Source organism: Crassostrea angulata, chromosome 3, assembly GCF_025612915.1.
Source record: "Crassostrea angulata isolate pt1a10 chromosome 3, ASM2561291v2, whole genome shotgun sequence".
Classification (NCBI taxonomy): Eukaryota; Metazoa; Mollusca; class Bivalvia; order Ostreida; family Ostreidae; genus Magallana; species Magallana angulata.
In genome coordinates, this window is record NC_069113.1 from 58,086,833 (window position 1) to 58,111,832 (window position 25,000).

The 25,000-nt window shown below is 35.1% G+C and overlaps 2 protein-coding genes across 2 annotated transcripts; one reads left to right on the forward strand and one right to left on the reverse strand.

Moving 5' to 3' along the window:
* The first annotated feature begins 544 nt into the window (after positions 1-544).
* LOC128179015 (cyclin-O-like) lies at positions 545-10,118 on the forward strand. The gene is made up of 5 exons (XM_052846478.1): positions 545-1,043; positions 5,738-6,028; positions 6,135-6,320; positions 6,401-6,603; positions 8,902-10,118. The coding sequence occupies exons 1-5, from the start codon at positions 891-893 to the stop codon at positions 9,182-9,184; spliced, it is 1,116 nt and encodes a 371-aa protein (XP_052702438.1). The 5' UTR covers positions 545-890; the 3' UTR covers positions 9,185-10,118.
* A 1,930-nt stretch (positions 10,119-12,048) lies between these two features.
* Positions 12,049-21,060, reverse strand: LOC128177654 (integumentary mucin C.1-like). The gene is made up of 5 exons (XM_052844453.1): positions 20,845-21,060; positions 18,963-19,126; positions 18,166-18,312; positions 13,478-13,616; positions 12,049-12,996 (listed from the first exon to the last, which is right to left on the reverse strand). The coding sequence occupies exons 1-5, from the start codon at positions 20,912-20,914 to the stop codon at positions 12,509-12,511; spliced, it is 1,008 nt and encodes a 335-aa protein (XP_052700413.1). The 5' UTR covers positions 20,915-21,060; the 3' UTR covers positions 12,049-12,508.
* Between the last annotated feature and the right edge of the window lie 3,940 nt (positions 21,061-25,000).

Sequence of the window (25,000 nt, forward strand, 5' to 3'; positions counted from 1 at the left end):
TCTCAATGCATTTATCTTCATGTAAATATGTGTCTTATACGAAATATTAGAAATTGTTTTCCTTGACATACATTTTTATATAAATATATTACGTGGCATTAATTAAAAACATATTTAATATAGCTGTGAAATAAGTTCTTTGGAGGTCAACAAAGAGGTATTAATAGCGCCTTTTCCAATTATTTCGCCTACACCTGTGTTTAGACGGAGAGTACCTGTTACTAAAAATAACCTCAGCAATATGATTTTCGAAACCTGGATACACTGTACTGATTTTATAATGGTGTCTTTTTTAATGATGTCGTGTAAGATAATTAAGACTCTCTTAGAGCATGGTAATTGTGTAATTTGCATTTCTTTGAATGAATTTAAACTAAATACATATACTATTGAAAATGTCTGATGTTTGCAAAAGGCTATATTTGAGGTCAAATCGTATATTAAGTGCGCTTAAACCTATTACCCAATTTTCTAAAGAAAAAACATACCAAAAAGCCAAATAAAACAATTAGAAGCCTGTATCGGTCATTGAATTGTGTAAAGAGTGAAACTTCTGATATATCGGTAGTGTGGCGCCAAAAAGCTTCATTGCTGACAATTTCACGAATGACCTGAACTGAACATATGACAAATCGAAACGGCACTGAGCTTTGTATTCTTTCTTCGTGGAAAAAATCTCGCATTTCCCGTCCTGAGCTTATTGTTTTTCGAACGAAGTTTTAACACAATGAACCCAAGTACACACGAACGTTGGCCAGAAATTGGCTAGTCCACATCGGGCCCATCCTAAGACAAAGTTGTCACCCCTGCTGATATGGACTCGTCCAGTACCCGACTGTTTACGTTGCGTCCATACCATAGCTGAGAATGCTGTAATTTAGTGTAAAGTGATGAACCAAACTCGAGCCCCCGGCACTATGGGGAGGGACAGCGGAGGGGGGACCCAGTACAGTCCCTCTCTGTCGCCGGAGTGTCTGCTGATTAAACAGGAGCTCACCGAAGAAGATGATGACGTCTCCTTGGATATCTACGGAGAGGAACAGGTTAGAAATCAGCTGATTTCGAACTGAACTTTTATTGTATGAATAGGTCAAACGCAATATTGGAAACGAGCATAAAATAAACAGGTTCAGATAAATGATGCATATTAATACATACGTAAATCTCTCTCTCTCTCTCTCTCTCTCTCTCTCTCTCTCTCTCTCTCTCTCTCTCTCTCTCCAATAGATGTAAATAGGACTTTGTTACACACTTTGTCGTAGATTAGATTGAGAAATTGAAAAGTGGTCACGAAATCCATGACACGTTCGTGGATCAAAGGCAAACTATTTTTGTTTAAAAACTGTTCAGAGAAAGGCCACACAACGGCGCAGGAGCTAGCCCTACTCGCCGTCGCTGTGTGTTTATACAGTCCCGGTAAAATCAGCTGACGGACTCACAGAGTCACAGCAAGCACGGGGGATTCAGTGTTTGATAAGATGCCAAAAATTGAACTTTCGGGTTTGGGATGATGGGATGGGATCTGGACCCTCTGAAATGATCCATTTTATTTAGAACGAGGGCAGTCTAGATGAAATTAAACACTTTTCTGAGATACGCACGCTCTATTACATTATAGCATATTAAATTTTTAGAATTTAGATTCTCCAAATCAGTGTATATGACAATTTAATTTAATGTACCTAGTTTATTTTCAGGTAATCTAATTTTTATGATTTTTTTTAATAAAGGACGTCGTATTGATTGTACAAGTCTTATTTTAATGAGATTCGTTAGAAGGGGGGGGGGGGGTGACATTTACGTCGACTTAGATTAGTGAGAATTATTAAAGGAATAGGGACTTATCTCCACGTGTAATTATATTCAAAGAATGGTTACTCGTTACTTATATTTAGGTTTATTTCGGCTATTGTTTTGTGAAATGTTAAATTTTTGACTTCGCGTCATTGGTGAACTGTATTTGAATATACGTTTCAAATTCAGTTTGTCGTTTTATCATAGACAAAACTGTGAAATGTTAATAGTTAATAATATATTCTGTTATTTTCCCCCTCGTTTAATCCTGAAAATATTTTTTCTTATCTAATTTGTTCATACACATAACGAATATGCATATGTATATGCGTTCGTTACAAGATCGTATTTAATGTAATTAGATGAATTACGTTACAAATGAGTGAAATACTAGATCAAATCGCAAAGCACAAAAAATACATTTTATATACGTATAAATAAGCATGTACAACTTGTACAATAAACAGTATATAGAATTGGCAGGGATGTATGGTGGCATAGATCTGCCACCACTTGTAAGATAATTATGTCAACTTCTCATTTGATAATGTCGACTTGTCAGATATTTATGTCAACTTGTCAGATCTTTATGTTGACTTGACAGAAAATAACCATAGTGACTAGAAACTCAATATTTTGGTGTCAAAGCGTGTTAGTGCCACTAACTGCCATTTACTTGTCATCAAAATATCATTTATTACCTAATCAAAGGGATTATATTTGCGTCTATTTTGAACTGCCGGTCAATAGACTGCGATCTATTAGACCGCCGGTCAATAGACTGCGATCTATTGGACCGGCAACGTATTTCAGAACGCGGGTATGTTAATGTTACATCCTTTCGATACACCCCTGCGAATGTTATTGTCATTTAAATTTTAGACCACGTGGTTTTAATTGACCCTTTCTGTTTCGCAGTAAAAATCGTGCCTCGTGTTTATAGTCTATTTTAGAGAATCTAGGTACTTGTAGTCAAATTTAAATTCTAGATGTTTATTGATTTTACACTTTATCTTCATTAATTGGTGGATATAATGTGTTCTAGAAATAAACAAGACAATACAAAAAATAGTTTTTTCTGCTGTTGCGACAATTAACATGTGTAGTAGAGATCCCCTCTAAGAATTAATTTTCGATCCGCGCCTGACCTAGTAATAACATCAATAATGAAACAAACTGTACTATTTTATGCAGAATGTTCCTTGAAAATGGCTTGATACACCAAGTTTTTATGCAAAACATTCACCCGTTAAATTTTTGAAAAATTGGTATTGCACACCACAAGCATCAAACATGGCTATGATTTTATTAAGCAACCTAATGTTTATATTATAAATCACTCTACACGTGGTTGAACACGAACGATAACTCTGTTCTGAATATCATCGTTTAATTCAAAAAACCGCTAGATTCTGAAAAAAGACATACATCTTAAAAGATGTTGATGTTTTAACATAAATCAAAGTAGAATATGATATGAAAATCGACCAGTACTTAGGTATTTTGAGAATATTATCCGAACACTTATACTCCCGCTAGAAATTTCACAGGAACTGAACAAATCTCGGTGAAGTCTCGTGAACTTTCATTCGAGCACCTCTGGATTTATTACATACTTAGCAACGATAAAGAAAACATTCCGAACACATTCGCAGGGGTGGATAGTTCTCAGGGAATGTATATTCCTTTACATAGACGCTGTTTTTAGTACTTGGTGAAACCAAATTCAATGTTATCAAAATTGAGTATCAAATAATCAACAGTTTTAAAGCCTCATATAAGGTAAAAGTCTATTTAAAATCTAATGGGTTGAAGACTCCCCCTTCTTTTTGTAAACTAATATTAAATTGAGATGTTGTAATGCATGTAATAGGTTTTGTGCATGTAAAAGATGAAAAAAAAAATCTTAGTATATAGCATAATGGCACGAAAACCATCTGCAATATGCAAATTGTAAACCCCGAAAACTAAAATAGGAATTAGGTAATAAAACAATTATCTAATGCTTGAACAGTCAATAGACCAGAATTTTTTTCCCTTGGTGCAGGGAACAGCTCAGTATGATCTATTGCCCGAGGCCAACGGCCTCGGGCAATAGATCATACTGAGCTGTTCCCTGCACCTCGGGAAAAATATTATGGTCTATTGACTGCTCAAGCATTAAATAATTGTATAATAGGTCGACATAAATATCTGACAAGTTTACATAATCATCTGACAAGTCGACATAAAGATCTGACAAGTTAACATAATTATCTGTCAAGTCGACATAAAGATCTGACAAGTTAACATAATTATATGACAGAAAAAATAATCAAAAGCAACTAGTTTAAAGAAAACTATAATTCATATTGTAAGTCGACTTGTCAGATAATGATGTTGACTTGTCAGATGTTATGTCGTCTTGTCAAATAATTATGTCGTGTTGTCAAATAATTATATCGACTTAAAAGATGATTATGTCGACTTGTCAGAAAATATTATTTCAAATGGATGGCACAAATTGGGCGTGGAAAGGTTAAAGCGTTGAATTCTTAAACACGTGAATAAGTGACAAGTCGACTTAAAGAATTGACAAGTGAACATGATTATCTGACAAGTCGACATCAAGATCTGACAAGTCGACATTATTATCTGGCAAGTGGTGGCAGATCTATGCCACCATAGTATGGTGGCATACTTATAGCTCCTAATACTCTTGTGATATTACGTCGCAATAATCAAAAATACACTAAGCACCAAATAACTCGTGCATGACAAAAGTACTAAGAATAGATTGAGAATTTCCGTAACGTTTAAAAAAAAGCCATTAAAATTCATTTCTTAGAAGAGCGCAGTGCACGAAAATCCTACAATTTCATTGGGTCAACTCTCGCCGAGTAACGGAGACTAGCTCTATATCTGTTACTCATCTATATGATCTAATAATTTGTAAAGATTTTCTACACAGGTATAAAATATTGCCTCAGCAATGCAGTGCAGTATTTAGACCCCCGGGACTTTATTCATTTTTCGTATGAAATTATCCTTTTATGACATATTTCTAATCTAATTTATATATGTGCATGCCATGCCCGTGTAAATACATTCATTGGGTAAATTAGGACAACTTACACCGACAAGTTGCAAGTTTTGAACCGATCCATCTAGAATCAACGAAAGTGAGGGTTTATCCCAAGGAAGATAACTCTGCTCTTAAACAGAGAAATTGCATGGCAAACTCGAAAAAAAGTGCAATTCATTAGAAGTACGAATTCTAATCAAGCCGCGAAGAATTGAAAACTTTTTTTTATCGTTTTGGGTACTGGAAAATCTAAAAGAAGGCACTCATACTGAATGTATTACAATGGAAGACATAAAAGAGAAAATAAAAAAAAAGTTGATGTTACGAGTTATCTTCCTTGCGATAAACCCTTTAGCAGCCTTCTTGTATTATATACACAGAGGGTCTGATTTTTATAAAATGTTTGTTTTAGGTAATTTTGGGCAATGAATGAATAAATTAGATTAGAAATATGTCAAAAAAGGATAATTTAATTTTAAAAAAGAGTAAAGTCCCGGGGTCTTTATAATTGGGGGGTGTGGGGGTGTGGAAAGGGGGGGGGGGGGGAGAGTCGGTCCTGTCCTCAAGCACCTATGTGTTTATTAACCGATCAAGGGCTCTCAGGGGGGGGGGCATATACATTAAGAGAGAGAGAGAGAGAGAGAGAGAGAGAGAGAGAGAGAGAGAGAGAGAGAGAGAGAGAGAGAGAGAGAGAGAGAGAGAGAGAGAGCTTGGTCTCGGTAGGTTTCGTGTTACGTAACATAAAAAAACCCACGGCCCATGTATCCCAACAGACAGCTAGGAAACCCTGGTCAACCTCCCTGACGGACCCCGGATTGATATTAAATCCCGAGAATTTCTTATGATCGTAAAACTACATTATTTTCTTGGTTTTTTTAGGTGGTAAGCGGCCCGTGTACCCCCACCGACACGGACACCCTGGTCCCCTCCCTGACGGACTCCGGCTTTACCGACGGGCTCCACCTGCAATGCCTGGAGAGCGTGCTGGACTGGCGCGTGGACAAGCTCTGTCTCACCCCGGAACACCTCGGCAGCTTTCAGTTCAGACCTTGTTCAATTCATACTGCGGATCACTCTGGCTTTGAGGAACACCTGGACCATATTTATCAACACCGTCTGAGTATTGAATACAAATACCAAGTGACGTCATGCCTAGACAACCAACCCGAGGTGAGAGAGAGAGAGAGAGAGAGAGAGAGAGAGAGAGAGAGAGAGAGAGAGAGAGAGAGTATTCATTTAAGTATTGATTTATAATTTTTGATTGATTTGTTGAAAGGTCACTCCTGGCATGCGCGGGCTTTTGATCAGTTGGTTGACTGGAGTTCATCATCAGCTGAACCTTTGGCAAGACACGCTGTTTGTGGCAGTTAATGTGGTAGATAGAGTGCTAGATCTCATGCAAGCCTCGCGAGACTACCTGCAGCTACTCGGAATAACCTCGCTATTGATCGCCTGTAAATCAGTGCGTACACTACTTTTTTATTCATGATGCACGAAACGAAGGTATTTGCTCGTTAAGTCTTTTTCAAAAATATTTTACAGGAAGAAATACATCCTCCAGAAATAAAGGATCTACTGAGCGGATGTGACGACATTTACTCACGTGACCAAGTAAAACAATTAGAAAGGGTCATTTTGAATGCCCTGCGGTTTGATTTGCTGGTTCCCACCTCCCAGTTTTTCCTTGAATACTTTTCGTCTTGTGTTATCAGTAACTACTCTGGCTTCCACGCTGACCGTCTCAGGTACGTGTAAACGTGAAAGCAGACTGAACTATAATATAACATAATATAACACCGGAATCATCTGTGTGTAAAACAAACCCCAACATGTTCATGGAAGCGTACTAAAACAAAAAACAAAAACAAAAAAACCAACAGCGGCAGCCGCAAGTCATTTCTTCTATTTCTAAAATGTTTCTTTATTTTGAAAGAGATTTATTTCCGTTGTCTTGGAATTTGGTTTTGTTTTACATGAATGTATACATTTTCTGTGATAAACCTTTCAGAAATATGTCTTATTTCGAGGATTTGAATAAAATTAAATTGAAATGTGTTGGTGTAGCAATCGTCGGCCTTTGTAGTAGATAAGAAAATGAACAGTACTAATAATAATAGTCCTGCTCCACAGACTCTTTTTTCATCACGATTCATTCAGTGGATAAAAACCTGTTTCCACTGACTAGCAAATTAAAAAGTACAGGTATCTGACCTTTAAACATTATGGATAATAACAAGGCTCGTCACAGTCCACGTTGTATTTTTATTTCTGGCTTTATACTCCCGAATTTGATTTGATAAAACAATCGGTTTTTAAAATTGAAATGCATGTTTCAAATTCACTGAATTGCTTCTCATTTTTGTAAATCGTGACTTTTCTCTTTGAATTTCGGTTAAAGTTTTCATGTATGCCTGCCCACACTGAGTACTGGGACCTCTAGAGACAGTGCAGCTGAAACTCATGTGTGTTTTACTTCATATTTACCCATTGTATCGTTAGGAAATATTAAATAACGTTGATTGTGACAGTTGAAGTACATCCATTTTACATACCTAATAAATGTATTTATGAGCTTCTGGAAATTCGAGGATAGTACAATCCGAAAAATCTTTTATCGTTTATTTGTACCACGTGGATTTTGATTGACAGTAATTAGTAATTGACACGTTCTGAAAACTACAAGATCTTCGCACGACGACGGCCATCATGGTATAAGAGGTGAAACGGGATCTCTAAACGCAACACATCATCACTTCCTCGGGAAAATAAAAATGGTTTACCAATTCAGTTCATTTTAAGATGAACAGACATAAATATTTCAAGTAACCCCTTAAGGGGCATCACTTACAGAATTAATTAAGTTTGTAGCAACTCCTGTGATGAAATTTAAAAAAGAAAAAACAAAACAGATACAAAATAATAATTATGGTTATTTTAAAAACTTTGAACAATTATTGCCTGCGAGAAGTAGAAAAACATATTTCTATTAACAAATCGGCCCAGGAGAATCTTTGCGAGCCCTGCACGTGTTTTGTTTATAGTATATATATTTATGGACCATGAATAATTATTAATTTTAATGAAATATTTGAATTGAAAAAATTGTAATTTTGTTAAGGTTTATACATTTATTAGTACAAAAATACCGAACCCAATTGGAAATATTTTTAGTCTGTTTATAATAAGATGCGCCGTGCAGAGGGTTGCAAAATTGTACTGATCAATAATTGTTCACTGGGAATGAAGTTTAAACTTACAAGGTTACCGGTCTGAAAAAATTCGAAAGGACGACCTGGGAGCTTCAGTTCCGTATGTAATAAAATTTTGTATTTATACAGCGCACCAAATTGCGCCAGTTTTGGACTGCTCAACCTTATTTCCAAATTCTGTGGAAAAAATTAGAACCATTAAATTCTTCAGGCAATTTACTAATGTACATATAATGTCACCTTACTTCAGACTTTCTCTTAAACACACTAACCGACCTCGCAAAATGAAGCATGTTAAATTCACAAACAGATCAATTTTAAATGTAAACAACCTGCACTTCTTAACTTTACGGGGCTGGTGATGGTGTTTAAAAGAATATTAGAGGCAAGTAAAGAGGCGATATCTGTTGTAAAAATGTCCGAGGGATTTGTTCGAATCAAACAATTTGTATTGAGTTTTATTAGGAAATAAGGTCAATTAGCCCAAAACTAGCGCGATTTTTTGTGCGCCATTAATTGCAATTTTTTTTAGCGCGCATGGAACTGTATAGCTCCCAGGTCGTCATTCCGAATTTTTTCAGATTGGGAGCTTCAGACTTGCAGCGATAACTTATCCAACTGATCAGCTCTTGTATTCCAAAGAAGTAGAGTAGAAAGTACTGTGCGGATGAATATAAATGTACATGTGTAAATGAACTGATTTAACTTCATGCATAGAATCTGTATGACCTTTCATCTTCAAAATGTGCATGTTTATAAACGTTTTAGTCAGTACTTACAGGTATTTACACTCTGTTAAAAAGCATTTGTATGACGCCATGCTTTTGTCATTAGACAGGCGCGGTCCATGGCACGGTGTCTGCTCGAGCTCTCCCTCCAGGATTACGAACTGAGTCAAATCCGCCCCTCCATGCTGGCCCTCTGTATGTGGAAGTCCGCGCTGGAGCACGTGAACACGGATGACGGTAACTTCCTGCCGCCCGGCCTCTTCTTTACGCGCGAGGATTTCCAACATGTCTTCCGTGAGGTGAAAATGTTCTCCGAGAATCTGCAGCAGAGTTTTCCCGAGATTGTAAACATCTGTGATCATTACTCCAACATGTATAGCCAGGAGTGACGTCATCCCAGCGTCAGTTGATGGAAGAAAATAACATCTCTTTTTGTATCCACCTTATGAAAACCACAGGAACTTGATCGATATTACATTGTTTTATCCGTCATAGGTTTGCGATCATTGTTCAGTTCATCAAAGTGCGTTATGTTTAAGATGGTGGGTTGACACAGTCCTACTTAGTTTTGAGGAATATTTGGTAAATTCAATATTTTGTTACAAAAAATTCAGAAATTATTATTCAATTTAAGAGACTTGACATTGTTGCACTGATGTCAAATGACTTACTATTATGATATAAAAGTTGTACAATGCTGTTATTTACATTGGTTATCTGTACAATTAGTGATGTACAGCATAAGATGTTTTGTATTATAATGCTGTATTACAAGATCTGTCTGGTTCAGTGATGTCTTGTAATATAGACCAGGTTGTATAATGCTGTATTACAAGATCTGTCTGGTTCAGTGATGTCTTGTAACATAGACCAGGTTGTATAATGCTGTATTTTCTAAGATTTCTAATTGTACAGTTCTGGTTGTACAATACCTTATTCTGATTACATGGTTGTACAGTCCTATATTACGTAAGTTATGTTTGTACAGTGCTATATTACAAAAGGATTGTGCTACATGATATGGTTGATCATATAACCTCTGACTGTAAACGCTATATTGCGCACACTTTTTGCATGGACAATGCCGTATTACAAAGTTCTATTTTTTTCTCGTTACGATGTGATGTCACATTTTATGTAATAATTAGAAGTTTTGTTATCATTAATGACACATTTTCATTCTTACATTCTACAGTTATTATTACAGGAAAACCCTCAGCAAAGGAACAGAAATTTGATTTGTAAACCACAGATCACGTGACTGCGTTTCATTATTGTCCCATACTAGACGATAACATTACAATAAAACTTTATGTAAACGAGTGTGGGTATTTCTTATCACTGTGTGTATATCTGATAATGCACGAGAGCACAGGCGCTTGTTTACTAAAAAAAGGCAGTTTGCTTGATAAAAGGTCTTAAAATTCCGTTAATGCCACAACGTTGTCACTTGCACAATTTAGTGGTTGATCCAGGATTTATCGAAATGGGAGCCTAAAAGACCGGCGGTTTTAAGGCCGTTTTAAGGCCTCCGATGGGTCCAGGATAAAGCCCTAGTGGGGACTCAAAGGGCAAGTCCCCCATCAGCTCCCAGGTTTTGAAGCTCTTATTTGAGCTATATTAGCTTTACTTGACATTATTAGGCCAATAACAACTAAAATTGATTTTTAGCTCACCGAGACGAATTCAGGGGAAGCTTATACTATACCCCCTGGGTCGGCGCCTGGAACTGGTTAAGGTTTTCGTTGCAGGTCCTGTATCTAAATTATTACTTGTCCTATCTTCATCAAACTTGCATGGATGATGCATCTGGACCTACTTGTGAACTTGAAAGACTTGGATGTTGAATCTGAGCCATAGGTTTCAGATGCTAAAGGAGGTTAAGGTTTTGTAGCAGATTAAAGTTTTTGGAGCAGGTGCCCTTTGTTAGCCATTTCTAAGTTACTACTGGTCTTAACACCACCTATCTTGCATGGATGGTGCGTCCTATGATACTGATGGTGCGTCCTATGATACTGATGGTGCGTCTTATGATACTGATGGTGCGTCCTATGATACTGATGGTGCGTCCTATGATACTGATGGTGCGTCCTATGATACTGATGCATCAGACAGGCTTGAATGCTGAATCTGAGCTATAAGGTTTTGGATGCGGAATGAGGTTAGATTTCTGGAGCTGGTTAAAGTTATTTGAGCAGGTGCCCTCTTATGATTATGTTTTAGTTATTACTGGTCCTATCTTCACCAAACTTGCATGTATGGTGCATCTTATAATACTGATGGACATGACATGCTTGAATGCTGAATATTAGCCATTGGATTCGGATGCTGGATGAGGTTGTTAAAGTTTTTGGTTAAAGTTATATATAATATTGTTAATTTTGATACAATATTGTGAAATATGATTTTGTAAAATACAATAAAGTATTGTTTCACATAATATTGTAAAGTAAAATTGTATTATATGATGCAATATTGTATTATATATTATATTGTTTCATATGATTTAATATGGTATAATATTATATTGTTTAATAAAATATATTATTGTACCACATAAAATTGCATCGTATGATAATGTAAAGTATAATATTGTTTCGTATGATATTGCATAATATGATATTGTACTACATAATATATAATTTTATTACATTTTATTGTACAATATGATATTGTGTTATATGACAAGAAACATTGTTGTATCATATTTTATTGCATACTTAGTAATTAATACAAGTTTTTTGCATATGTGATACATATGGCATTACAAAACTCGTTTCGGCCTCCGGGGCTGATACAGGTTATCAGCCCAAGGGCTGATATGGATATCACACCCCTTGCGGAACTCCGCTGCCTTTTTTTCGTTTCGGTTTTTATGAAAAAAAAATAAATATTTTTTTTTAATACATGTACAGACTACTTGTACTTTCAAATAATATTTAAAATCAATTTTTTTCAAGTTGATGTTTTTTTTAAAAATTTTATTACTAAGTATGCAATAAAAATAATAAATACCCTTTTCCATATCACAGCCTGTATCAGCCCTCGACCAATATCGTCCCTTGGGCCTTCGGCCCTCGGGCTGATATTGGAGTCTCGGGCTGATACTGGCTGTGATATGGAAAAAGGGTATGTATTATTCTCTATAGATTGTATCATATGATATAATATATTATGTATCATGTATGATACTATGTAATATTCTAAATACAATACAATGATACAATTTATTTAAAAATATCATATCTTGATACAATGTCATCTGTAACAATATTATATTGTTTCATTATATATTATAGTATTATATTGTATCATATGATATATCATATGATATATCATATGATACATCATATGACACAATATTGCATGATATCATTAGGTGCAATATCCTATTTTATATTACTATATTGATTAAAATTGTGTTTTACAATCACATATGAAATTATCGTTTGTTTATCAAACAATTTTTATCATATGACATATGATATTGTGTCAAACCACACTACAGTATCCATGAATATCCAAGATCATTAGCTAGGACTTTCATATAATATGAAATTAAAGATAGTCTCATAAAGGTAATGCTCCGTCTCCGTGAGATTTGTAATCTGTGATTGCTTATGTTCTGTAGTTCTACGATTTTTTTCTGATCACAAAGAGGGTGGGTTGGGGCGGGCCCCGTCTTCCTTTAAATCCGCCAGTGTCAATGTCTGTCAATCACTCGAAACACCCTTTCCCTTTTCCCACAAACTGTACATAAACAGATATAATGACAGCAGGTCGGGTAGAGCTATTAGACTGGCAACGAAAACTAAAAGACCTATCCCGACATACCCTACGTACACTACTTCCGGTCTACTGTCCTGCGCACAGTTTTTGGTACGTAAGAAGGTCGATGTTGATCTCTTGGTGACCGTCAAGTTTTGAACTATATTGGATATCTTAACATTCAGATCATCTGAAGTCAGATAGGAATTGTCGGTGCAGGTACAGGAGCAGAGTGTCGAGGTGTTGTAGGGCGCTGTCGTCTGCAGGCTTGTTGTGGTCGTCTGCAGGCTTGTTGTGGTCGTCTGCAGGCTTGTTGTGGTCGTCTGCTGGCTTGTTGTGGTCGTTGGAGAAGTTGTCGTTGTTTTTGGAGTTGTTGCTTTGGTTGTTGGAGAGATTGTCGTCGTTGTTGTTGTTGTCGTCGTTGTTGGTGTATCTACAAAAAATTCTCTGTCTGTTATCCGGTAACGGGAGACATTTTGATATACTGGTAATACCAGTCTCTCTTGAATATCTAAATATACTGTTATTGTTTGTGAACCGTCGTCTTTGAGACATGTGCACATTAAAATGTTTTCGAAATTTAAAAAAGTATTAGATTCAGATTTGGAAATTATGAAAAATCTATGACAAACGCATTCTTCACATAAGACATTCCTTTTAAAGCTAACAGTATACCGTTAAAGAGATTTACGATACTTTAAGAAGAGAATAAATGAGATCCACATGTAGCTGCCTTTCCAAGCATTTAGAAGTGTTATCTTCATTAAAACTTTGGCGTTGTGACGTTTTCTCGAGGTCGAGTATATATCAACAAATATAATGAAAGCTGATCAAAAACAACAATTTCTACAAAAGTTATTTCTTGCAATAATTAAAGAACGTTCATGTTGCAGGATAATGTCATTAGATCATACCTTTGCATCCGACGACGTCAAAGCGTATGGTACAGTATTTATGGCAATCCTGGGGGTATATCCTGAGGGAGAGGGTTGTTATGGGTGAGGGTAGATCATTCCTGATCAGGGTAGTTCTGTCAGTGTTAGCTGGGAACACCTGTAATATAAATGAGACAGTTTATAGACACGCTACATATCCAACAAGTGTATGTCCATGGCTGTGTCAGCTATGAACTCAGAGAAATAAATGGAAACAAATTCACGTCACTGCTGTGTGTTTTTCTGTGTTAGCTGTGGTCCCCCTAAAATTGGATTTAGACAGAGTATATGTCTTACAAGTGACCGTGTACTTTGTGTGTTTCTGTATCAGTGCTATATACTGTGGTTTCATTAATATTCAAGGGTATCAATTTTCGTGGATAAAGTGAAAATCACTTTCAAGGATACGTAAATTCAAGGCCAATGACCCTATCAATACAAAATTTTAATGGATATTGCACTTCAATGCACATTTAATTTCGAGGATAAACTTAACAACGAAATCCATGAAAATTGGTATTCAACGAATATTGATGAAACCACAGTAGCTGCAAACTCCTACAATTGAATTAGAGAAAAGTCATTGACAATTCATATGTATAACAAATATCCGTTGTATTTGTTTGTGAGCTGTTAGCACATAGGAAAAGGAATTAAGGACAATTAACTGACAGTATAAACAAATACGCATCTACGGTTGTAAGGGTTTTAAAATTTGATACTTATTAGGGTACGTATTCATATTTATAAGGCGTCAAGCTAATGCTCGGCAGCCTTCTAGCGATCGTCTGGATTGGCAATCGTCCAAAAATTCATGCTCTGCACCGCCTTTTTAATGCGCATAAAAAATAAGTTCCTTGAAGTATTAAACGTATTACAAGATTTGTATTCCTTTTATTCAACTAAATTGTGTACAAAAAATCCAACTTTGCCTCACTGGTTATTGACAACTCATTGCATTAGTATAAATTTGCTTAATCAAGAAATGGCGGATGAATACAATAAGGTGCAATGTAAACATTCACAAAAATATTATTAAAGTTTATCGCTTACATTTTGATTGGAGACCGTGTCCGATATAAATAAAATTGATATGTAAATTTATTTGTTATCGGGCATGGTCTCCAAAATAATTGTAAGCGATAAACTTATCTAGAGATTTTGTTGCATAATAAACACGATAATGCAGTTGGGTTGGTCGAGCATTTTAGAAAGCACGTGTTGTGGATTTGTTTGTAAACAACCATAGCATAGGTAATCGGAATTGAAATAAATAAAAGTATGTTTTATTATTATAATTAGGGACACACTGTTAATGTATTCAAATTATGAGCCTGAAAAAATTGTGCAAAGACTTTGTAAAGCAGAAAAAAAATGATTTTTTTTTGGAACTTTGAAATTTCTTCGATTTTTTATAACCATGATGAGTTACTGTATTATAAACGCATCACTACCTATTTTATAACGAAATATACTGATTATTGTTTTTGAAACAGCACAAAACGTAATTCATTTCCTTTTTTATTCTAATATTATTTGATATACGTACAGAAATTCAAATTATTGATATCATGCTATATAAAAGAAAAGATAAGATAAGATAATTTTATTTCCAAATTCTGGGCCCTTTTGGGCATACAAAGGTACCTGTAAAAAAAGAAAAAAAAATTAATTATAACCTACACACTAACAGAGAGAGAGAGAGAGAAATTTAAGTTTTCTAAATGATAGTTTACATAGAAGATGAGTCTATTACAGTCTCATCTGAACATGAGGTTTTTCTCAGCTGAAAACAACTATAAATGTCAGCTCGACGCCTTTGTGACCGTTCCGGCCTTTGATTATTTATTAGAAAGGGGAATCTAACATCTGCTTTGAGTATAATCATCAAACGAATTTTTTTTTCATTTTAAAAGACGCTATTTCTTGTAGACTGTGGTTAGGAAGACAGTGATGAATTCAAGTGAGGAAGTGACGTCAATAAAGTTTCGCACGTCTGTCCGATATATAAAGGGAACATCGGAGGTGCTGATGTGACATTTCCGTCAACTACAATTAATACTTAGTACCCTAGAACTCCCCGACAAAGCAGGTGTTTACACGTACTCTTAGGTATTTGTTTTATTGAACGATTTAAAGAGTAATTCATTGCCCAATGTTTACAGATGAGCAATCCATACATGTAGAAAAGGATCTAGACTTACGTCAATACAGCGATATATGTTACTAATGTAAAAATCTTATCACAATTTATGTTTGGTAACAAAATTTGATACATGATTGATTATCTAACAATTAAAGTTCTCTAGCTTGTCTACATGTTAGGGTCCTCGTTATCTCATTGGCTGATTACCAGCTGACAGTGCCGAATATTGACCTTCGTGCTGAGCAGTGTGACCTGTGATCCTCTATCAAGGACCTTAATGACGTCATTCTATGATCAGAAGAGGTCATGTCCATTTCTTTGATATATGACACTTTGATATGGAATGGAATTCGAAACTGTGGCAAAAAAAAATTCACTACCGGATTTGTGCCTTAAAACAGGGTGGGTTCAGCACATGGAAATGACACTCGAAAGGAATGTGATTGACACCCCCCCCCCCCAATTAAATGGTGATTATGCATGGGTAGACATTAACATACAAATCCCACGGTAGTTTAGGGTCGTGGCTCAGGTCTGGAGGGTGGTGCTGTACCCGTGAACATGTGAAAAAGGGCAATTTTTCCAAACATTTTGAGATTGTCCTTTGCTGTTCTCTTAATTGTTGTATGTAAGTTGTACTTGTCTTATTCTAAATTTTCTAAAAATTCTCAAACGTCAGGACCATGTGTCCCATGCATGCAAACCAATTTTAGCAATTTTAAAATTCACTGAATAATTAGATCACATACATGAGCACTATCTTCTTCCTATTTCCTCGAGAAAAAATAACCCATGTTAAGGATGACTTTTACTCAGAATAAAAAAAATTTCACTGATGATAACAAAAAACAAACTACTGTGTGCTATAGACCTTACATGGTAGTTTCATTCATCACTTTCATAATAGTAGGTCAATGACCTACTTTTTGAGTTAATGGCCATTGAATATTTTTGAAAATTTAGAGAAATCCCGAATCATTTTACACTATGATTGAGATTTTCTTAATTGTGAAAATAATATAAAATGCTAAACTCTTTAACAAATGAAATACAGTTTATGAATGGCAGTGACATTAAATAGATACAAAGCATTAAGGTTTCATTCACAAATTTTATAGATATTCAAGTCCGAATTTCCTCTATCAGTTTTCAATTTCCTACTCATTTCTGATTCAATATAACAAAAAACTAAATGTTGACAATGCTTAAACAATTACAGTTAAAAACTAAGTATATTGACCTTTTTCTGCTGGCATAAAATTCATATGAGGTCAATGATCAAAATTTTGTGATATGGTGTCTTTTATCATTTTTAAGCATTTTTCAATATTGTTGTGGTGTGTGCCATACGATTATCTTAATGAAAAAGTGAGATAGAACCAACAGAAAAAAATGCAAAATCATGTTGAGTAACAAATAAAATCGTAAATTTATATATCATAGTACTACCAATAATCTTTCAGTGGAAAACAAAATCTGAAAATTTTTGTCCGAATTTCCTCTGTTTTGGTAAAAGTCAAACTTTCTTTGAACTGAATTCCTTAATATAGTAAAAATATCGAATGTAATGTCAAATAATAATTCATTTCTTAAATAGATTTTATGTCTAGAACAAATTTTACTCATGTTATTAAACTTTTTAACGATCCGGATTTGAGAACTCAACCCCTGTGTAAACAACGTCCTTAAGGTCCTGGGTTAAGGTCAAGATCTAGTTAATGATTCTAGGTCGTCTATTTGGTGCTAAACCCATTATGACGTCATAATTGATTTGATTAATCTTTTTCCGTATTTTACAGCTTAAAAGGAATTATGTAGTAAATTAAACAATATTTTGATATTCTATATTTAATAACGGTAAAGGTAATCCAGGTACCTATATTCATTTTAAACGGAAGTCATGAGCTTGCTGCTAAATGCCATTTTTGGAGAAACTGTAAGCATTCAAGATATAATTTATTAGTCAAAAACGGACAAAACTTCGAGATTTGTTACTTTTATCCTTCATATTTCATAGAAAATGGTTGTTTAAAACATGATTTTTCTTGTGTCTACAAAAACTTTAAATCCCGGTACTCTCTATGAAACAAAGATATTGTAATGAAGCATAATTAAAAGAATTTATATCTTAAATTTCATAAACCTGTAGGCACCTTTTATTTACTAGATCGTGACCTCAAGATCGAAAAATCTACGAAAATTGTTAGGTTGTACATGAATTAGCAATCGCAACTTTTCGGGCGTTTCCAGCAGAGCTCGGAAAACACCCCAAATATACAGGTGTCCAAGATAACCCCCATTTTGTAAAACTCGATAAATTTAATACAACACATTGAACTCTGTTTATATGTAAGATAAAATTACATACGTGCACAAGATTGTAAAGTGGATACTTAAATTGTTTGGAAGCGACTCCATTTATTTAAACTTCTAACATCCGGAATTATGAATGCATTCGAAGCGTCTTTCAGAGCTCTGCCGGAATTGCCAGTGAAGTCGCGATTCAAATGTGACAGCTTACGTTAGTAGACAAGTACTGAACGGTTTTCCATTTGGACCCCGTGCCTTTGTATTTGACCTTGTAAGATTCCACCCACTCATCATACATTGCGTCATTGGAGCCTCCAGATACAACCCCCTCAATGTTAACCAACTCTCCAAAGTCCACCTACATAATTACAAACTTAGCAATTAATTAGACATTTCTTTATATGTAAAAAGTAGACTCAGGTAGACCATAATGGAAACATCAAGAAGGCTTGTGCCATGTTTCTGTTTACATTGGCTCAATATTCCGGGAAAGCTCTTTTTCAGGCATCATGACATTGCATGTATTTTCCATTTTTTTTCGGATTCAGTTGTTTTAGTCGACAATTGTCATTTTGGGTTCAATTCGTTAAAGTCAGTTCTGTAACGCAGATCAGCTGAAGGCGCGCCCATTCTAAATGCTGTTGCTGTTATATTTTGTATCCTAGGCGCTGCTTTAACTACACTATTTACACTTTTTGATTTTTTTATATTGTTTTATCAAATGATAAGAAATGCATTTCATAATCTTTTAATCGACGTATCATTAAAAAAATGACCGGAAAACTTTTTTACTAATAAGCTACGCTCATTGTTGAAGTTATTTGGTCAATTTTCTCTTTTGATACGTCAATTAATATTCTTTTAATTGATGTATCAAAAGAGAAAATTGACCGAAAAACTTCATCTGGTTTTTTTTATTATCGAGGTCGTCAGGGCCCAGCCCGTGCTGGCAGTCCATTTCTCTATCTAACTTCTTTATCGTTTTGACTTTGCGTTTGTATTTGATACCTGTATCCAGGGATTGCTATCATCGAGGATGTCAGGGGCCCAGCCCGTGCTGGCAGTCAGGCGGGCGCTGTCTGGCCCGTAGTCGTTGTCGAATATACTGGAGGAGGTGAGGTCAGCGTCCGACACCAAGGGTAACAGGTACACACTGCTACTACAAGGGCCCGCTACAACAGACAGGTGGATTGATAAAGCATATCTGTAAATATCAGTCAGTTGCCTACAGCTGCTAAAGGTTCAATGAGTATGTATTTCTGCAAGATCTGAAACACCCAATACCATATTCTTCGTTTCAACTCTGAGACATTCAGTTATTAATTCCTCGTATGAGATCTAGCACATTCAAGTGACTATAATTCCGATCATAGATATATAAATCTAAATTCATTATATTCGTAGTTTTTATCTGATTTAGATCTGAAACCCTCGATAGATTATTGTAAATCTGACAAAATTGTCTTAGTTCTGAAACACTCAATTTGCCATACCTTCGTTAAGTTCTTTCAGAATTCAATCCCCATGAACTCAAAAATGTAAAATAATTAAATTGTTTTGTTCAAAACATTTCCTCTTTGTGATTAAATTTTAAATTCTAAGCAATTTTGTGAAGTGTTACGGCATCGTAACATTAAATTTTTCAGAGAAGGATTTTAACAGAATTATCCGAAACAGGAAAGATTTGACGTCGACAACAAACTACATGTTTAACAATCAAGCTGATCTCCTACAACAACCGATCTTCAACATGACTGATAACTATTTTGAACTATGAGATAAGTGTATCTCCTCCATTTTGACAGATTACAACTGGAGCCAATTTTTTCCCGATATTTATGAAAACCATATAAAATATTAATTTGTAATTCTTTTGCAAGGTCACTTGTGAGTGTTTATAAAATTTCGACGAAAATGTCTTCTTTCCCAATTCTTTTCTATCTATCTAAATAATGGATGAAAGATGACAACAAACTGTCAACTATTTCAAAACCCATATTCAGCGAAATACAAATTTAAAGCAGGGCAAACACGGGCCTCAAAATGATAGAAATAGGATTAGGTGCCAAGGAGGAGGAAACATCCAATGCCGACCGGTCGCACCAGCCGTGTGCCCATTGTCAAGATTATATTAATTATGAAAAGCGGAAGAAACTGTAGTAAGTCCAGTATATAAAAAATGGTCTAACAAGTCTGAAAAACGATCATGGTTACCCGCCACAGGATAGATCAAGTTGTCACCCCGGAACACGCTGGATGACGTATATTAATCTGAGGCTCTTATGACACAACCGCTTCTAATACAAGAAACATTTAGCAAAGCAACTCAGCATTGATAGGGCTCACCAATGGCAATGCTATAACCAAACTTTGGAGGGTTACAATTAAAAATGTCCTTCTCTCATTATTTTGAAATAAGCTTTATTCCTAAGTCAAATGCAATAAAACTTTTAAAAAATGATCCCCATATCATTGTTTAAATCAATGTGAATTTAAAAGTTAATGACTCGAGCAAAGAAAACTTCAGAATTCTATCTTAAGATATATTGTAAAATTTGGGATTTCGACAGATGAAAGCAGTTTCAACAATAGTATACGAGTCGAACGGACATAGATACTTATGGATAACAAATTGGTAACGTTTTAGCAGCGTACTAAATCATAGGACCACTATGAAGAATTACATTATATATAACCTCTGGTTAACACGTCTTTGTTGGGTAATTTTTTCGATTCCAGTACACTCTCATGGACTTTGTAAGATTCAGCCGCCTTCTGTATTTCTATCAAAATTCATCAGCGTAGAACGACCTAGATGTTGGGTGTTAAGTTTGACTATTTATATTGTTAAAGTTAAAATATTACGTGCATACCTATGGACATTTGTTACCTTGATTAACTGTCACAAATATTCCAACTGCCATCCAGAAAACGAACAACAACTCAAAGGAATGCTGCATCGCAAGACATTAAAGCATCATCCGACTTCAACTACAAGTATATATTTTATAATGTAAAGGACCACCACATCATTCTGACTTGTTCTTTCTCTAGCCCCCTGTGTCAACTATCCATCAAGGCCGAAACAGACTTCGGTGGTAGCCAAAGGAGAAGAGTCCATCGACCCACCGGAAAACAGAAATGTCAATCTAAACAACGATAAAAGCGTAGGGAAACAATCCAAACCATACACTTGTAGGTCAACTCCATATGTTTAATAAACCAGACAATACCTTTATATATACACAATCGAATAAAGATTTTGTTTGATAAAACATTTGATGGTGCCTAAGTGATTGCACAAGGCATCGAGTATTGTTTGGCATTCATAATAGCATTAATAACATGATCTGGGTACCGGCATGTATAGCTTTTGTTGACCCTTACTAGCATTATGTAGGGCAGCTGACATAGCAGAACCATTGCTACATAGTTCTGTAAAAAAAACCAACTAAATGTAAAACAAAAATGACACTATTTTTGATAATAACTTATGAGGCGTAACGAGTTGAATTAGTAGAAATAGGTAATTCGTACTCTGGACCAAAAGATGATTTTTAGTCCTGGCTGTAGGCTGGCAAATCGCCAATGTCAGTTTAATAAAATCCGAAGTCCAAAGGAAGAAATACCAAACAGGAGCAAAGCAAACACGGACCTCTAAAAATTTGAGGTAGGATTACGTTCCATGGAGGAGTGAACATCTTCTGCTGTAATCGGGAAAACGAAAAGAAAACCCGTAGACAATGAGATGGTTACTAGTAATCAAGGTCAACCAGTAAGTATGAAAAACGTCAGTCAGCATGTGAATATGGTAGACTGTTTATGCTGACAAGGTAGTTGTTTCGACTATAGATGACTTCAAACGAGACCTTGATAGTTTTAGTTTTATCAACTTGTTTGTCAGTAGCTTGCCTCCTCTTAGAAACTGTTCATACGTAGAACATGTCCTTGCGAATCAAATTCACTGAGAGACAACAACTCCATATGCAGGTGATGGAGGTATATTGCTACGTAAGTAAGAAAAGTTAAAGAAAGAAGTCATTACGTTTATCAAGTTTTGTTGTTTATAATCATCAATGTCCCTTTCCAGTAAAATGTCCAAATAAAAAATAGATGACACAGACTCTGTAGTATCTTTTATTTCAAGTTAATTTCAAGCATTCAATGCTTATATTTATATTTTCATACTGATGTCTATTTGTATGAAATATTGTGTATCGCCGCTATAAAGCCATTTTTGCGATCTTAGTCAGGGATATGAAACATGCATGGAACGGCCATATTAACATGCTATTTTGTTAGCTTCCGCGACAAAAAAATATAGTGCCAGAAACTTTATGGAGAAATTTTTTTTATTAAGGAGTAGATATATATATCAAATTGGTTATGTAGGATTAAAAGTTTTATTTCATCTTACAAGAATAAAAACAGGTGAAGACATTTGTATATATCTGTGCCCATGGCGCATGAATTAGCAAAGTGTATTAATAGAAAATTGAAAGTCGCAGATTTCCAATGCAAACAAAAGGGGATTTATACAGTGAATGTAAATATAAAATTTTCTTCTTTAATTGTGAAATTCGTGACCCCCGGGTCAATTGGTACAGGTCATAAGGCGGGGCCAACATGCCTACACATATAGTGAAAATGTATTAGATCTTTAAAAATCTTCTTCTAATCCCACACATGATTGTGAACTTATTGCATGGTTTTGATGTTCACGAAGCCCTCTATCTAAATTTTGAAATTAATGACCCCTGGATCAGGGATTCAGCCCCAAGGGCAGGACCAGTATTACCATATAGTAAACACAGATTAAATCCTAAACAATTATCTTCTCTACTCCTATATAGGTCTATATTTGAAGCCTACACAACTGATTGTGTATATTTCACGTAAAACCAGCTTCTTTTTATCTTGTTTTAACGCTACATCCTACTGAAAGTCCAAGGTCTCCTTAAAATAGTTCTAATTGATAATTATGAAAATATCACATTGTTGAAAATGATGCAAGAAATGCATAATATCTCTGTTTCAACGATCGCACCGTAAAACATAACATGTGTTGTTACTTAACTTTTGATATTACTCTAGAAAAACGACATTAAAAAATTAACAGATAAAATAAAGATATTATATTATAATATTTTTTCATGTCAATCAACTATGTGTGCAGAGTGATTAAACATTTCTTAAAAAAAACCATATTGACTATTAAATATTAATGAGTATTTACTATATTCATTATTCACAAATAACAACAACACATATATACCTTGCATACAGCTAGCCGTGTACGCTGGACGCCATACAAATTTCATTAAACATTTACTACAGGTACATGTGTAATTTTATGTGATATGTAATCTAAAACTTTGTATTTTTGTATAACACCTTTCAACATTGATAATAAAACTCATACAAATAAAAAATGACATTTTTTATAACACCAACAATGACCTTCCTTCTATAAAATACATCATAGCCAGCCAGGAAAAACCTAGAAATAAAAAACGATGCAGAATCGTGAAAAAATTCTAGGAAACCGGTATCCGTTGCCAATGCTAAATGATGCAAGAAGGGTGTGACGGACCTCACATAATACATATATTTTTTTTCATTATTATATTCCCTAAATAATAACATGGGTAAAACAACTTCTTGACAAAAAATATTTTCAAAAATTTGGTCTATCGATCACAAGCGGCGGCTAGAAAGTGATTTACTCTAGTAATTCATAATACGTTCATAACAATTCCTTGCCGCCCATTGGTCAATACTGGACCATAACAATTTGTGAAACATGACTACCGTGAATACAACATTTTCCCGCTATACTGACGAAACGCGGGAAAATACAAGTATTTACTATATTCATTATTAACAAATAACAACAACACATATATACCTTGCATACAGCTAGCCGTGTACGCTTTAGAAAATACATAGAAAGGGTACCGAGACTGTAATCATTAACCAAGTGCTTTAGAAATTTGCAAACGTTTCTCAACCGAGTCTACTATAAACCCATCTTTGGCACTGTCGCTCTTCCATCTACCGTGTCTCTTAAGACACCTCTCATCTACACTTGCATTAGCAGCCAAAGTCGCTCCACCGACCTAAGAGAATGCAACCCTATGTTTAATTCACTGCTACAAACCGACTTTAACAGCGAACAAATATTTGACCTAGAAGTTTTTTATTTTTGTATATAAGCTTGCATGTGTTTTTTGATCTAAAAACGGGTCTAAATAAGAAAAAACTACTATCTTCTTGACCAACAAGTTCAATATATCTACTATACATTGTCACAGGACATGCCACTGAACAGCCTTTAACTATCAAAACCTCGTTCTTTGCCTGTATTGATCCGTCTTACTTTTTCTTATATATAACACTAAATAATCTTCAAAAATTTTGACATCCCCAAATGTTAGTGCGCTGATCTCATCAAATCGTAAAAAACCTGCAAATCCAAAAAGAATCATAAGCATATTTCTAACAATCAAAATATCATTACATTTCTCATATTTATTACAGAGTTCTATGATCATTTCTTTTGAAATCGGCTCTTTTTTATGCACTGGTCTGTATGCGTTTCTTCTAGCAGCTTCTTGTAAAGACGACACAAATGAATTTTTCGTGGGATCTGGCAATCCGACAATATCATGCGCCCATTTTATACCGTAAATCGCCGAATTCACCAGATGTTGTGAAGATCCGTTTTCCAATAAATGCGTTAGATAAAGTGCAACATGAATAGAACTCGCTGGTAATGCACAATGTCCTTGTGAGTTTATGAAAGTTTTCCATCTGTTGAAAGCGTTGAAATAATTCGTATTTGTGTTGTCACTCTTACTTGATAGTAAATAATACGATAGTCTGGGACATAAATCTTCCAGGTAACTACCCGAATGAACACCATGCACCTGTGCCCGCTCCTTTACACACTTCTGTAGTCCTAATCCTTTGAATAAAATCACAAATAATTAAAATTCTATCTCTAAAAATATCATATTAAACGATAATTCTCGTTTCGCAAACAT